This window comes from Onychostoma macrolepis, chromosome 03 (assembly GCF_012432095.1).
Source record: "Onychostoma macrolepis isolate SWU-2019 chromosome 03, ASM1243209v1, whole genome shotgun sequence".
In the NCBI taxonomy this organism is placed as follows: domain Eukaryota; kingdom Metazoa; phylum Chordata; class Actinopteri; order Cypriniformes; family Cyprinidae; genus Onychostoma; species Onychostoma macrolepis.
In genome coordinates, this window is record NC_081157.1 from 4,360,434 (window position 1) to 4,375,956 (window position 15,523).

Genomic DNA, 15,523 nt, shown 5'->3' on the forward strand with positions numbered 1-15,523 from the left:
CAAGTCATTTGCTCGCTTGGACTTTTGACTAAGTATACAAAAAACTATAGATCTCTTGTAAGATTTGTTTTGTTTGGATGATTCCAGAGACCTTCATGATTATGTAGATGTATATAAGTCAACAAAAAAATACTTATTAGTAACATGAAAATGACCTTTCTTTGGGAGGGTTTCCCATGCTTTCTGGAAATAGGAGTAGGAAGTTGATGGTCTCATGTGACAGGAAGGAAGTGAATACCTCCCCCCCGCTGAAATCATTTATTTGATTGTTAGCTTGCATGTCATTGAGACATCAAACATGGATAACATCTAGAAAAATACTAGCAAACGGAAAATGACAACTATAAACTGTGGCAACTATGGTTGCCGGTGGGCTTAAATTACTCAAAAATGTGACTTTGTTATGGACGGACTCGGACACAAGGGTGATAGGTGAGTATGAGGTGATTTATTTAAACAAGTCAAGCACACAGGTGAACTGGGGGATCTTGAGAGGTGAGTGGATATCTGGGGATCGACAATTCCAATGAGGATGACCAGGTGAAGACTATTCTTTTCTTCTTTCAGGAATGCGGGTAGACGAGACAGCTTGGATCCGGGGAGTGACACACACACACACTTCGTGCCAGGACTTCTGCAGAGAGAGAGAGGGCTACACAAGGAGGAGGAACACAGGAGGTAAGTATATACAAGGTAAGTGGTCTTTGAATCTTGAAAGGATATAGTTCTCTTCGTAGTAGAAGGAGAGTTATCTGAGTCCACGTAGCAAGAACGAGATCGGACACTGCAGTGTGTGTGTGGTGAGCTTAAGTAGTGTGGGTTGATGAGGAGGTGATCAGGTGCAGGTGTGTGTGATTAAAACTCCGGGGATGTGGAACGTTGTGATTGGTGGAGTGAAGGGCCTGACTGGTCTGTGACAGACTTAAAACATACTACAACTTCAGGTTATTTAATAATGTACTTTGAAAGTATACTTTCAATGCATTGTTACAATGATCATTTTCAGCATACAGTTAAAAAGTATTCATAAAATATATTTAAGAAAAGTGCAAATAAATATACTTATAAAAAATAAACAGAACTTTCAATTCCTGTGTATTTTAGTAAAATATATTTTTTAGAAAATATAATAAATTACAATTATTTTAAATTGTGTTAAAAGTTGTATTGTGAAAATAGGCAAAAGTATGATGCTAATATCCTTTTTATATATTTAAAGTACATTTTTTGTTAGTATATTTGCAATGTACTATTAAAACAGGGAATATATTACAAATACAGTAAAGTATACTTTTTTCACTAGGGTTATATCGATATTGAAGCATTACTGTAATTCTCATTTTTATACAGAAAAACACTATTTATAGAGCATTTTTCTGTTTTCTTAGATGGTAATAATATAAATGATTAATATGTGGGACATTCTACCAGAAACGTACATTATCTGTCCTTGACTTCTTACAGTGAATAAAAAGTATTTCATCCAAAAAATGTCTAAAACTGACTGATGGTTGATTTGTGTGAGTTGTTTTGTAAAGGAATATGTCATTCATTAGGTTCTCAGATATTTCTTTCTTTATTAAAAACACTTTTGAAAATTACAAATCCCATCTTTGTCCTTGTCCTCAGCCAAAGTAGTCCTACAGCTTTCATAGTTTTGTTATGCTAACAACAGTTATTTAGAAAAAAATCTCCATCAATAACAAGTTTAAGTTGTTATCATTCACATTAATTGATTAAAAACATGAAATTAAACATAAATTCTAGAAATAAATGCTATTTTACAACTGTCCCCATGTTTTCGGTCAGTCCTGTCACGTTTACATAAAACTTAACCTAAAATGTGTTTAATAAGCCTTTAAGGGTATGACTCAGAGGAAATGACATCATTTGACTGAGGTGAAGCTGACACTGATCAAGGATAAGTTCTGTATTTAATTGTTTTTATTTTAAGCTTGTTTTTGTATGTTTTTTTGAGGAGGACGAGCTAAAGGGTCAGGCCCTGTCTCGGTAAAGCATCCCAGAAAATAATTAAAATGTTTTAAATCCAAAACATGTCTAAAAAGATTACTGAAATTCCTTGATTGCATGTTAACAGTTTTTATGCTAGCATGCTAGCAGGCTGAGTAATAGCAGTTTAAAGTGGCCTCACAAATGAATGGCATTGTTCTTTTTTATTACTTTTATTGCATATAATATGTATTTAACGCATGACATTGTAAAACATTATTTGAATAAATAGACATTACACTGTAAATTTGAAGCTTTTTATGCTCATCGACAATTAAAAAAAAAATGTGTACCTCTTTTACCTAGGTCTATATATATATATATATATATATATAATTCTCATCTATATTAGCTTTGAGTAATGATGACTGTAATTATTCCAATTCATAAAGGTGGCAGTTAGATGGCTCCAGTTAGTGAGAGACAAAGGCAATGTCGTGAACGACTAAATGAGACTCCCTGAGAAAAAGGAAAAACATCTTCAAAATGAAAGGGAGAGATGGAGGCGGAAAAAGGAAAGAAGGAAAAGTATTCATGAGTTCAATGAGCGAGACCAAAGACATAGGTGCAAATTATGGAGAGAGCTACAGAAAAAATCTAGGCTTAAGAGAAAGGTCGCAGTTCCAGGGCCACGGCCTTCAAGGTTAGAAAGGGCTACTCTGTGATCACAGTATCACTTCATATCACAGCTTGGTAATAACAGAGTGATACCATGGTAATATCTACATTATTACCTAGGAAATTACATGCAATATCCGCTATTACCATGTAATTTCCTAAGTAATAATGTAGATATTACTATAGTATTACCCTGTTGTTAATTAGCCGTAATATGATGTGGCATCACAGTTACTTTACATTGTGATATTCAGTTAAATGTCTATCGATTACATTTGCTGTATCATAGTAAAATGTACTTTATATATTATGAAGTTATATTTCCATAGAACTACACAGTAATTGAATAGAGTAGTGTAACCTTTTAATGACTGTTAAATGGATGTGTGACAGTAACTTTACCAGTCTAATATTACATTAACATTAAGATTATAATAATTTAAAATAGGAATGCATATCAAAACTTAAAAACACAAAACACAACTTTTTCTGCATCAAATAAATCCATAAAGTCAGTCCTGTCACAGCACCGTCAGCCCTGTCACGCCAATGTCAGTCCTGTCACACAGGAAATTATGATATAAAAATGTACTATTTAAGGAAATATTGATGAATTAATCTCTTTAACTGTTTAGATGAAGATGGGGGTATATATCCACTGCTATGTTTTTGTAAAAATCTCCTATGTAAAGGCAGTTTTTTTACAACTATATGAGTGCCTGGCAGGTATTCTGTGATTTTTGTGTACTACAGTTGACGGAAAAGTTGCTTATATTTCTTATAGGAATTACAAAACCATGTTAAATACAATCAGGGACATAAGAATAAGAAAATGCTGTTTGTATCAAAGAAATTTATTAGGTAACCATTCCAACATATACAAATTTGTCTGTGACGGGGCCTGACATTTTATGGGTGAAATGCGTTTAAAAATGTATTTTATTCAATCATAAAAACATGCTGAGATGGCACGATATGTGTTTCTCATAGTTTAACATGTCCTCCATATGACTCAACATTCAGATTTAATAATAAGAAAAAAAGTGGAAATGTACGTTTCTGGTAGAATGTCCCATGTCACTCAGCAGGACTCACACACACACACACACACACTGGTTTTACTATCTATATGAGGATTTATTACACACAATTATTCTGATTCATATTATTTCAGCGACAGAAGTCCAGCTGCAGTATTACTGTCATGAAGAGACTCATAACATCTCACTGTTACTGATTCATCATGCAGCTCGAAGCATTATGGGTAGAATCTCTGGTCAATCAATTCTAATTAATCAACACAGTTTCACTGATGATTGGTAATAAACATTAAACCCAGGATAGAGCGGCTGAGTGAATGTGGTGTGGACTGTGTGGATGAGGCTCATTGTGTTTCTGTAGACGCTGTAGAAGGACAGAGTTCCTGCTCTGTGATCCACAAACACTCCTACTCTACTGATATAATCATACACTCCTGTTCTAATGATGATGGTTTTTACAGGGAGATCAGTCCATATCTTATTGTGCCAGAAAGAGTATCTGGAGCGAGAGCAGATTAAACTCCAGGACTGATCATTATATCCAAACACACACTCATCACCCCGTCCCTTCCTGCTGATGCTCTTATATGACACTGATATCTCCACACCACCAAACACCTCAAATCCACTCCACTCGATCTCCCAGTAACAGCGTCCACACACACTCTCTCTACACAACACTTGACGACACACATCAAATCTGTCTGGATGATCAGGATACGGCTGATATGTGCCAGTGTTAGTAATCACTCTGTTGCTCTCAGACAGACGGAGGCGTTTATGTGCTGTGTTCAGATCCAGAGTGAACTGATGGGAATCTGATGGAGAGAAAACACATCAGAATCAGGAATCTGTTTAACTGAACTCTTCATGTTCAGTGTATCATCAGAGTCTCAGTACAGATGACCAGATATCCTGTGCTAATCATCATTTACGTCATCAATTGACCGTTCGCAAAGAGCTTGATTGACAGGCGATCTGACCGAACTCAGAGATTATGTGCTGCCGCTACTATCCGCCATCTTGCCCGACAGTTACGGCCGTAGAAATCCATGTTAAAACAGGGTAAAAAAGATTGACTGAATTGAAACTTTTTCAATATAACTAAATATAAATATGTGTGGAGGGTGAAGCTGTGTTGTTGTTGGCTGCCACGGTAACGGCAATTAGCTAAAGTACTTGTTTTGCGTACCAGAAAATCTGTCATGTCCGCCGCTGTATGCATTGCTTGCAGCACTTACTGAGTGTTTAATAATAAAATATTTTGTTAAAACGTGTGCTCTTATCATTCTGTGGACACAATCCCGTGAACTTCGTCCTGAATGGGAGCTGTATATGCACATGTGCGCTCATCTGTTTTCAATGCAGTTTAACCGCGACGCTTCATGTCATCTTCCCACTCATTAAACTATGACAGGTCCTTTACTGCAAAAAGACGGTCACTGCGACACACTAAAGTGATGAAACTATGGCACTATGTACTTTTTTAAAACCATTTTCATAGGTTTCACGTTATATTGTCGGCTCGGAATATATGTAAATGCGCATGTCCAGTAGCTGCAGCTGTATCCCTTCAAGCCTTAATCACAAATCAGACAGAAGAGCAGATTAACTTCGGTGGACTTACACTTGAAAAATGGTGTGTTCCGCAGTTGAAATAAAACACTTTCTGATGTTTATTCATGTTCATTTGAAAAGACGATCGGTTCATGTGTTTGAACTGAGGTAATACAGCAATCTGACACATTTAAGAGCCACAAAGCAGTATTTATTGTTTGAATTTCTTTAAAAATGACTCAGTTTAAAAGCTGAGAGTCCTGAGACCTTGTTTCATATCAGAAGTAACCTGCTCTGTCTTCTCTGTCGGTGTTTTGTCAGTTTCCTCTTTGATCTGCGATGTATTTTTCACTGCGTGAGAACATGTGTGTAGTGTGAGAGCTGCATTGTTTGTCAGTTATGGCAACAGTAACTAAGGGTGGGCGGGTTTTGCGAACAGTCAATTATAAAACTATAAATCTTTCACCTTCTACAGAAGAACATGAACACACTCAGTGAGTTTTTCTGGTTGTTTTCTTACTGACTCACATTTTAGGAATTCGTTCCTGGTCCTGGGAACAATGTTGGTGAATGTGTCTGTGGAAATCAACAGACATGAACAGTGTGATTCTCAGGAACTTGCATCCATTCTTGAGACATTTCTAATATGACGTTCTCCATGATATGAGATGACGATGGACTCGTTTCTGAGAGCAGATGAATCTCCAGGATTTTACCTTTGTATGAGATCATTTCTTTGCAGAAATGTTCAAAGCAAAAGCATATATTTAGACAAACGTCTGCTCTTTACAGACTCAAATCATCATAACACAAGAAACATTGAGGTTTGATGTTATCAGTGTGATCTGGGCTCTGTATACATGAGCTGATCAGTGATTGCTCTGTTCATCACACAGTGATTATATCACTTCAGAAAACTGGACTACTTTATGTGTAAACAAGTGTATTATATATATTAGTTAAAAAAAAAATTAAACCACTTCTTGTAATGTCAAAATTATGTCCTGTATCATTATATAATGAGTGTTTATATAATCAGTGTTCTGCCCTGCAATTACTGCTTGCATTTATACTTTCTCGGATATCTACTCAAGGAGTCCAAATCAGTAAAATAAGAATAAACCCAGACAGTGATCCGTATTTACCATTGATCGGTTCTGATTCAGGCTGAGCTGTGAGAGAGAAACAGATCAGAATGAAAGCAAAGTGACATTAAACCACACAAACACATCAGCAAAACAAAGAGTAAAGCTTCAGCTTTTATTCTGGAAACATTCACTGTCAAACACCAATTCTAGAAACATGTATGATATGTCAAAATAACTTTGTTATATATAAAAAAATCTGTTTTTAATTTAACATTTTATTTATTTATTTTTATTTTTTAAGACAGTCAACAATTTCAGTCTCACTTGAACCTGTTACCTTGCTTGTGTTTGTTCTCTAACTCTTCAGCCAGATGGTTCTGGTTCATCTTCCTCAGGGTGTCTACCGTGATCTTCACAGCTTCTTCTGGTCCAAAACGCTTAATCATCAGATCCACTGTATCAGGAGCCTCTGCCTTCTCCAGATCGGCTGAAACGCTGTAATGATTCCTTAAATTTACTTTAAACCTCTTCAGTTTTTCTGTGACTAGATCATCCAGAGCGGCCAGAAGCTGGTCTGAAACAGACGCCATCACCCTTCACTGGACAAGCAAAAAAAGTCAGTTTTAATAATGAGCACAAAAGATTGTATCAGCTAATATCTCAATACTGGCTGATGCTGGAGGTCTAGAATCAATGTGAAATTTTGATTTATAGACAGGTCAATATTTTATGGAGCAGTATTTATTAACTTACCATGAAAAATGAGGACGTCTGTAGGCTTCTCGTTCCACCTCTGAACTGGTATCTGAAGGAAAAACTCCGAAACTCATTTTCTAATAAAACAAGTGAAACCAGTTTTTCAAGAAACACAAGAGACGCTCTGGGTGAAACACACATGTGTTATATCCGATGTATGCAGCAGACTGAGAAATTACAGTTACAGTAAGTGTAACGGGTCACGCTCGAACCCTCGATCTCCTGCATGGGAGGCGGATGCGCAAGCCAGGAGGTTAACTGGCTGCAGCCACTAGCTTCATTAGCTAGTGCATCTCTTTGAGATCAGGGGAGTGAGGTTTACCTGCACTGCATCTACTCGCTGGCCTACTTTACACTCACCCCCCTAAACCTCACTCCCATCCGGGTCACTGGCACCATTGTAATGGGTCCCTGCTCGCCTTGCTCCGAGCAGGTCTCGAACCCACAATCTCCTGAATGGCACAGCCATTAGCATCAGTTGCTTGTGTGTCTCTTGAGATCAGGGGAGTGAGGTTTTCTTGCACAGCACCTACTAGCTGGCTTCCATTACATAAGAAACAGACAGTAGCAACACGCAGATAAACAGTAACAGACAGGCAGAACAAGGTGGAGTAAATGACCCCCATGGAAGGCACCAACGGCCTGACTAGACCAGTGGTCTGTCTCCACAATTTTAAATACACATCACACACACACATAAAGACATTTTCTTTATTTAGGCCATAATTAAGCAGTTATAAATGTGACCCTGGAGCACAAAACCAGTCTTAAGTCGCTTGGGTATATTTGTAACAATAGCCAAAAATACATTGTATGGGTCAAAATTATCCATTTTTATTTTATGCCAAAAATCATTAGGATTTAAGTAAAGATCATGTTCCATGAAGATATTTTGTAAATTTCTTACCGTAAATATATCAAAACTTAATTCTTGATTAGTAATATGCATTGCTAAGAACTTAATTTGGACAACTTTAAAGGTGATTTTCTCAATATTTAGATTTTTTTTGCACTCTCAGATTCCAGATTTTCAAATAGTTGTATCTCGGCCAAATATTGTCCGATCCTAACAAACCATACATCAATGGAAAGCTTATTTATTCAGTATATGATGTATAAATCTCCATTTCAAAAAGTTGACACTTAAGACTGGTTTTGTGGTCCAGGGTCACAAATGTATCTGCTATATGCATGAGTTGTATGTATGTTTGTCACGAATCCGGTCCGTGCCCATCCGTCTGATTGCCACCAGAGGTCACCCTTTCATCATATTGACTCTCACACCACACAGACTGTTTCACATTACCTTGGACTACATTTCCCATCAGCCATCTCACTAATCACACGCTCACCTGATCATATGCACACAGCTGTATCCAATCAGACATGCTTTATAATTCTGGACTTTCTCGTTCAGTCGCCGAGTATTGTATGCACATATCGCTACCATAGCTGATAGTTACCTTACGGAGACTGTCTTAGTCTTAGTCTTGCCTTGCCTGTTTCGGATTGTGTTTTCCCCTGCCTGGATTATTGCTGTGTTTCCTGGATTAACCCTTTGCCTTGCCCTGTTGGATACTGTTCACCGATTGAAGACCCACGCTTACCCTCGGATTATTCTTTGTCTTGCCTGTGTTGTACCTGTTTGCCATTGTTCGACCCTGCTTGTATTTATGACCATGTCTTTAAATAAAACCCTGCAAATGGATCCGCTCGTCTGTTCCCCTATTATATTAACCTAGTTACAACCCTTTACTTGTATTAGTTAGACTCTAAACGCCTATATTCAAGGGCATGAGTGTATCTCTGCTTTAATATCTTTAATATATAGAGGTTTCTTTCTTGGTATCAAAATTATCTTCTTTTTATTCCTCGAACAATGATGTACACTATGTTATCATGAAATGCATTATACAATTTTTACTATGCTTTGAAATAAAACTTCACCAACTCTCCAGACCAGCAATAAAAATGCAAATGCGCCATAAATGGAGACAAATAGAAAGTTTCTCCCACTAAAAATTCACGCCTCTGATTGGCCACTCCACCCAAAAGGTTAACTATGAACTATCAAAAGTTCCGAACTCAGACTAATCGTGGCTCAAAACTCTTCTTCTTGGGACGGACATGCTCCGAGACTCTGCAAAACTCTCCTCTGGAGTTTAACCTTCTGGCAGTTTTACCTTCAAGTAAGTTTGTGGACTCGCTGTGGACTTTCCTATCTTCAGAAGAACCAGAGGAAAATCTCCATCTCACTCCTAAAGAACTCATCTAGAACCCCTTGTCTACTGCATCAGGACTCTTGTTCAGCAACAAAACCAATGCAAGTAACCGTTTACAACTATTTAGATGAGTGTTTAAAGGTCCCATGACATGCTGCTTTTTGGATGCTTTTATATAGGCCTAAGTGGTCCCTAGTTCTGTATCTGAAGTCTCTTTCCCGAAATTCAGCCTTGGTCCCACAATGAGCTTTCCTTAGGACGTGCTATTTCTGTGTCTGTAGCTTTAATGCTAATGAGGAGGAGAAAGGCAGACATGTCACCACAACGCTCATTCTTTGGATTACACGCTGGAACAAGTTTTTCACTGCTGCAAAGTTTATGTAAACATGAGAAAATGCATGCTGATGTGAAAGACTATATGTGCTTTGAGTGTGAGAAGACTTTTACTACGGCGAGCTGTTTAAAACTGCACCAAAGAATTCACACTGGAGAGAAACCTCACAAGTGTTCATACTGTGACAAGAGATTCAGTGTGTCATCAAATCTGAGAAGACATGAGAGGATTCACAGCAGAGAGAAGCCGCACACCTGTGATCAGTGCGGAAAGAGTTTTTCTTTTAAAAGTCACCTGAAGATACACATGAAGATCCATGCAGTGGAGAAACCGGATCACTGCGATCCATGTCAGGAGAGGTTCGTCCAGTTATCTTCTTTATTCATTCATACAAAAAAAACAAAAAAACAGTCACAGTTTGAAATCACTGTAAGCAGTTCATCTTTATGTGCTGAGCAGTAAAGTCTCTTCTGAGTAAGTTAGATTCCTTTCAGCCACACTAAGCAACAGGACATTTTGTAGTTTGCTTGATATCTGCTTTGATATTTTAACATTATTATGAGATACTGAGACATAATTATGAGAAAGTATCTCATTATTATGAGAAAGTAACTGATTATTATGGGATGTACTGTATGTTATTATTATGAGAAAGTATCTAATTGTTAAAAGAAAGTGTCCCATTATTATTTGAAAGTATTTCATTATGAAATTTATTTACCAAAAATTACAACATAACCCATTATTATGAGACGGTTTCTCATTTTAACTGTCAAAGTTTCACATTTTTTACTAACGCAACAGAAAGAGGTAGTAGGAAGAAAAACAACAGTTATAAAACAACAATACAACAATTAGGAGATGCTAAGCCATAATTATGATAAAGTTTTTAAATTATTATACTATTTACTCAATTGTGGTTGCAACAGGCAACTAGCGCTGCGCAATTTTCTGTTTCTGATACCTGCTTGTAATTAATTTAATCAATTAGTTGTTGCAGCCCTAGTTAATTTAGGTTTGTGATACAGAAATGCCTACCAAGATGGAGCTGCTCTGCAGGCAACATTTAGAGTTCTTGCTGCACGCTACCTGTTTGTCTCTACCATACCTTCAGTAACGGATCATAATTAGCGGGGACTATATTAGCTATATCAGGCGTAATTTTAATCCCTAAATAAGAGAAACCATCAGATTCATTGATTGTGTATGACTCGAGGGGGATTTTCTCTCTTGATCATTTAATAATAGCAGAATACTTTTACTGTTATTGATTTTATAGCCCGAGAATCTTCAAAATTTTCCCATAATATTTATAAGTGCAGGAATAGAGTTCTTTAAATTGGTTAGAAATAGAACAATATCATCTGCGAACAGAGATATATGATGATCCCTCTCTCCTATCTTCATACCCTTTATGCTTGGACTTCTTCTAATAGTCATGGCCAGGGGTTCAATTGCAAATAAAAACAATAAAGGTGATAACGGGCACCCTTGTCTTGTTCCTCTAGCCAGGTTAAATAGCTTTGAAATATTACTATTCGTTATAACTTTAGCTCGTGGTTCACTGTATAAAAGTTTAAGCCATTTTAAATATTTTGTTCCTAATCCAAAGCGTCTAAGCGTCTCAAACAGGTAGTTCCACTCAATTCTGTCAAATGCTTTTTCAGCATCTAAAGACAGAATTGCATGATCTTTAGCATTTTGCTTTTTATATAATACGTTTAAGACTCTACGAGTATTATTAAAGGCCTGTCTACCAAGAACAAATCCATTCTGATCGTCCATTATTATTTTTGGTATATGAATTTCAATCCTTTTAGCTAAGGCTTTACATAATATTTTTGTATCGCAGGACATGAGTGAGATAGGTCGATAAGATGCTCTATCTGTTGGGGATTTGCCCGGTTTTAACACAAGAGTAATTAGTGCTGACCTTAGTGAGGGGAGCAGTATTCCTGTTTCATATTATTCAGTGTACATTTCCAGAAGGTGGGGCATCAATCTTTTAGAAAAGGTTTTATAGATCTCAACTGGTAAGCCATCGGGCCCCGGTGCTTTTCCACTACTCATACTTTGTACTGCATCCACCAGTTCTTCGATACTTAAATTGTTTTCAAGATCTAACTTTGCATCTTCTGCCAATTGAGGAAATTCAAGTTCATCAAAAAAATTATTTTGTTCTACTAATGTATCCAAACATTCAGAATTATATACATTTTCGTAATATAATTTAAAAGCATTGTTCATTTCCAATGGATCTGTCGATGTTTGTCCATCATCTAGCAAAATAGAATTTATAGCCCTATTTGTTTATATCTTTTTTATTCTCCAAGCCAATAGCTTTCCAGGTTTCTCACCTTGATCATAGTAGGACTGTTTTAACCACATCAAGTTTGTGGCTATTTTATTACTAGTCAGCTCGTTGTATTGTTTATAAGTATTTGAAAAACACGAGTATTCTCTTTTATTAGGATTCAAATGTCTCCAGATCTCTGTTAAATTAAAATCTTTTACACATTTCTTTATTATTTTTCTTAATTTCTGATGGGTGCTGTCTATGCCTGTAGAATGATCAAGTTGTATATCCAGTACGCAATTAAAATCCCCTCCAATTACATATTGTCCTGTATATGTTGATATTGTATAAAAAAGGTTTTGATAGAAAGAGGGATCATCTTCATTGGGAGCGTACATACTTATTAGGGTTACTTGTGTGTTCACGATTAATCCATTAAGAATTATGAATCTACCCGTGGATCAATATATTGTTTGTGCATCCGAAAGGGAACCGATTTATGGATAAGTATCATAACTCCTCGAGCATGAGAGGTATATGGGGCAGAGAAAACCTGCCCAGGCCACCTTTTTGAAACTCGACTTGTGTCTTCTCTCAACAGATGCGTTTCTTGTAAAAATAATATGTTTACCTTCAGTTGCTTAATCCTATCTAATACCTGTTTCAATTTGACTATTTTATTCAATCCCCTTACATTCCAACTACTAAATTTTAACTCTAACATACATGTTTAAGCTTAAATTGAATGAAATAAGGAGTCTCTGCATCCAATGATTTGACTGTTTGTTTGAAGAAAGAAATAATACAAACACCCCCCACACATGGAGAGAGAAAAAAAAAGGAAAAAAAACACCCTTTAACAACTGTGCATTTCCCTGAACAACCTGCACAAATAGAACCCCGTTCCAAACTTTGGTTATGGAAAACAATAGATCCACAATATGTGGAGCAACCCTATATGACTTTGTAATCAATTTGTAGCTAATGAAAACGCTACAAATAATACGAATTAACCAAAAGCTTTACCCATATAAAGGAGAAAAGAAATAAAGAAATCTGTACCTGTATAATATCCGAAATTTATAACCGCCAAGCTTATAATTTTAAATGTTTTGGCAAGAGGAGCCCAAACTATTAAAGTCAGAAATTGTCCTTTTGAAAATGAAGCAAAAAGGGAACTAGTTTAGTAGTTCAAACATCTATTAGATTAGTTTCATTCATGTGGTATTTTTCAGCCCCCGAATGAACTCCTCCGCTTCTGAGACGGTCTTGAAGATATGCCGTTTGTCTGTATGGGTGACTATCAAGTGAGCAGGATAGAGCATTCCGTACCTGATGTCCATGGATTTCAGCTGGGCTTTACTCCATCGAAGCAGCGCTGGCGTTGACGGGTCTCCGCTGACAGGTCCATCAGTGTTTGGATGTACAAATGAACACCAAAGTATTTTTTTAGTTCCTTCATCCGAGCCTATGGCTAGCATTAGCTACACGATAATAACTGTAACAGCATACATAAACAAACCAACTAAAGTACCGTATCCAGACACAATATTTTAAACTAACCATTCGGAGACGTCCTGCTTCTCCATCCGGATCAGATTCTGGGTCAAACTGAAAAGCTTGAACGACTGCGTGTCTACGAGCCATTGCGATACATCCACTGACAACATTAGTGCATGGTAGCGCAAGCTGGTTAAGGCCACACACCCACCCTCCACCTTGCCCCGCCTCTCTCCTCCTCATTAGCATTTAAAGCTACAGACACAGGAACAGCACGTCCTAAGGAAAGCTCATTGCGGGACTGGCTCGTAGTGGCTGAAATTCTGCACCAAGGCTGAATTTCGGGAAAGAGACTTCAGATACAGTACTAGGGACCACTTAGGCCTGTATAAAAGCATCCAAAAAGCAGCATGTCATGGGACCTTTAAAAATGTTGGGGAAGATGCAGTACTTTTAAATATGAAACCAAACCACCAGTAGATGAAATATAATTAAGTAAATGACTGTTTTAATGAGCGAGTCACTCATTCAAACGGCTGATTCATTCAAAAACGAGGCAAGTGACTAATGTCTTTAAAAACGGACCGGCTCGTGAGATGAGGTGTGTATGATTTGAAGCAGGAGTGCGCAGACCGATCGGCGCTAACATCGTAGTACCGCGAGACGGCTCCACATGCTTTCGAATCGCTCTCGCGGTACTTTGATGTTAAACGCCGATCGGTCTGCGCACTCCTGCTTCAAATCAAACACACCTCATCTTCAAGTCAAACTGAGAAAGGGACTTTGGTCAAACACACTCTAAGAGATAGCAATTTCTCTCAATTGTAAGTGGTTTTTCTTAATTTTTACAGTACCGAAGAACCGATGACGTCAGAGCTTATCAATACTACAATCTTTAGTAATTTAGCCCCTGGGTTTGTTTAATATAAACGGGTTCAGGCACCATCCCTACTTACAAGAGAAGCAATGAAGGATCAGTTACAAAGCTACATGACGGTATATCTTGCATCTGTGTTTTCTAAATACATCATAAGTGGAGAATAACTACTTATTTAAAAAAAAAAACTATGAAGAACAAGTTAAAAATAAATCTTGGTGTCTCTTAAAGGAGTTACAGCCTCTTCTTCAGCTTCCTGAACAAGAACTGGTAAAAAATCTTCTACTTTCCTTCATGAAAGAGTCAAACTACAGCTGACTAGTGATGTTACGTTCAACACTGAAGCTTGTATAAAAAAAAAAACAACACATTTCACATTGAAGCACTGTATCGGAGCTTGATTCGTTTTGAGAAAAGCACGTGATCTATGACGTGCGAAGCTTCATTCGCCTGAAAACTACTTGACTGCTTCAGTATGTGGTTCAAACGAAGCGAACCTCAGCGCTGTTTCCTTTACATTATATTACATCATAATTTGTTGGCATTGTTTTTTTTTTATCGTAATTTATATATTGGGCTGTAGGGTTTGATACATAAATATAATTTAATTTAGCTCAAAGGGAATCATTTATGATTTTATAGGGAATTTGAACAGAATCACTGTTTTGCGGCTGATCACTGAGTCGGCAGCGATTCACTGAACGAGCCGTATAACTCTGCACTGGATATTAAAATCCAAAATATAGTGAAAACACTATTAATAAGCACAATAACAAGATCGGCAGATTAAGACATTAACTTGTAAGCACAAAACACAAGATACTTCTCTTTTAAATATATATACGACTTTATTTATATAAACCTAAGACATAAACTAATCTAACATGAACACACGCATTCACACATTCACACGTTGCAGAAAGAGAGAAAGGAGGAGTTTAGAGAATGAGAATGTGAAATCCCAAGTTTATAACAATATATTCTATTGCATAGACCTGAACAACCATCAATCAGTTAATTAACCCTCGCATTGAGTTTCTCAATGAGGCTAAAATTTATATTAAATGCACCAGTTCAGCCAGAATCTGGAGGTACTTGCTTGCGTTGTCTTTGTGTTACAGGGATTCCCTTTTGTCGTGGTCGATGCAGGAAAGGGGTTTTCCCGAGTTGGTGATTGGCTGGAAGTTCAGTAGTCTTTGAAGGGATGTCTTGGGCGTTGGCTGAG

The 15,523-nt window shown here is 37.2% G+C and overlaps 1 protein-coding gene across 3 annotated transcripts; it reads right to left on the reverse strand.

The window, feature by feature from the left end:
* Positions 1-3,259: 3,259 nt before the first annotated feature.
* LOC131536033 (tripartite motif-containing protein 16-like) lies at positions 3,260-13,519 on the reverse strand. 3 transcript variants are annotated; one of them, XM_058768661.1, is made up of 9 exons: positions 13,485-13,519; positions 13,254-13,319; positions 9,920-10,001; positions 7,067-7,118; positions 6,651-6,912; positions 6,371-6,397; positions 5,942-5,959; positions 5,754-5,801; positions 3,260-4,486 (listed from the first exon to the last, which is right to left on the reverse strand). In XM_058768661.1, exons 5-9 carry the CDS (start codon positions 6,901-6,903, stop codon positions 3,924-3,926), a joined length of 909 nt encoding a protein of 302 aa, XP_058624644.1. In that variant the 5' UTR covers positions 6,904-6,912; positions 7,067-7,118; positions 9,920-10,001; positions 13,254-13,319; positions 13,485-13,519; the 3' UTR covers positions 3,260-3,923. The 3 variants fall into 3 exon arrangements, with proteins under 3 accessions (XP_058624644.1, XP_058624643.1, XP_058624645.1); XM_058768660.1 differs by lacking the exons at positions 9,920-10,001; positions 13,254-13,319; positions 13,485-13,519 and having other exon boundaries at positions 7,067-9,803; XM_058768662.1 differs by lacking the exons at positions 5,942-5,959; positions 9,920-10,001; positions 13,254-13,319; positions 13,485-13,519 and having other exon boundaries at positions 7,067-9,803.
* Positions 13,520-15,523: the final 2,004 nt, after the last annotated feature.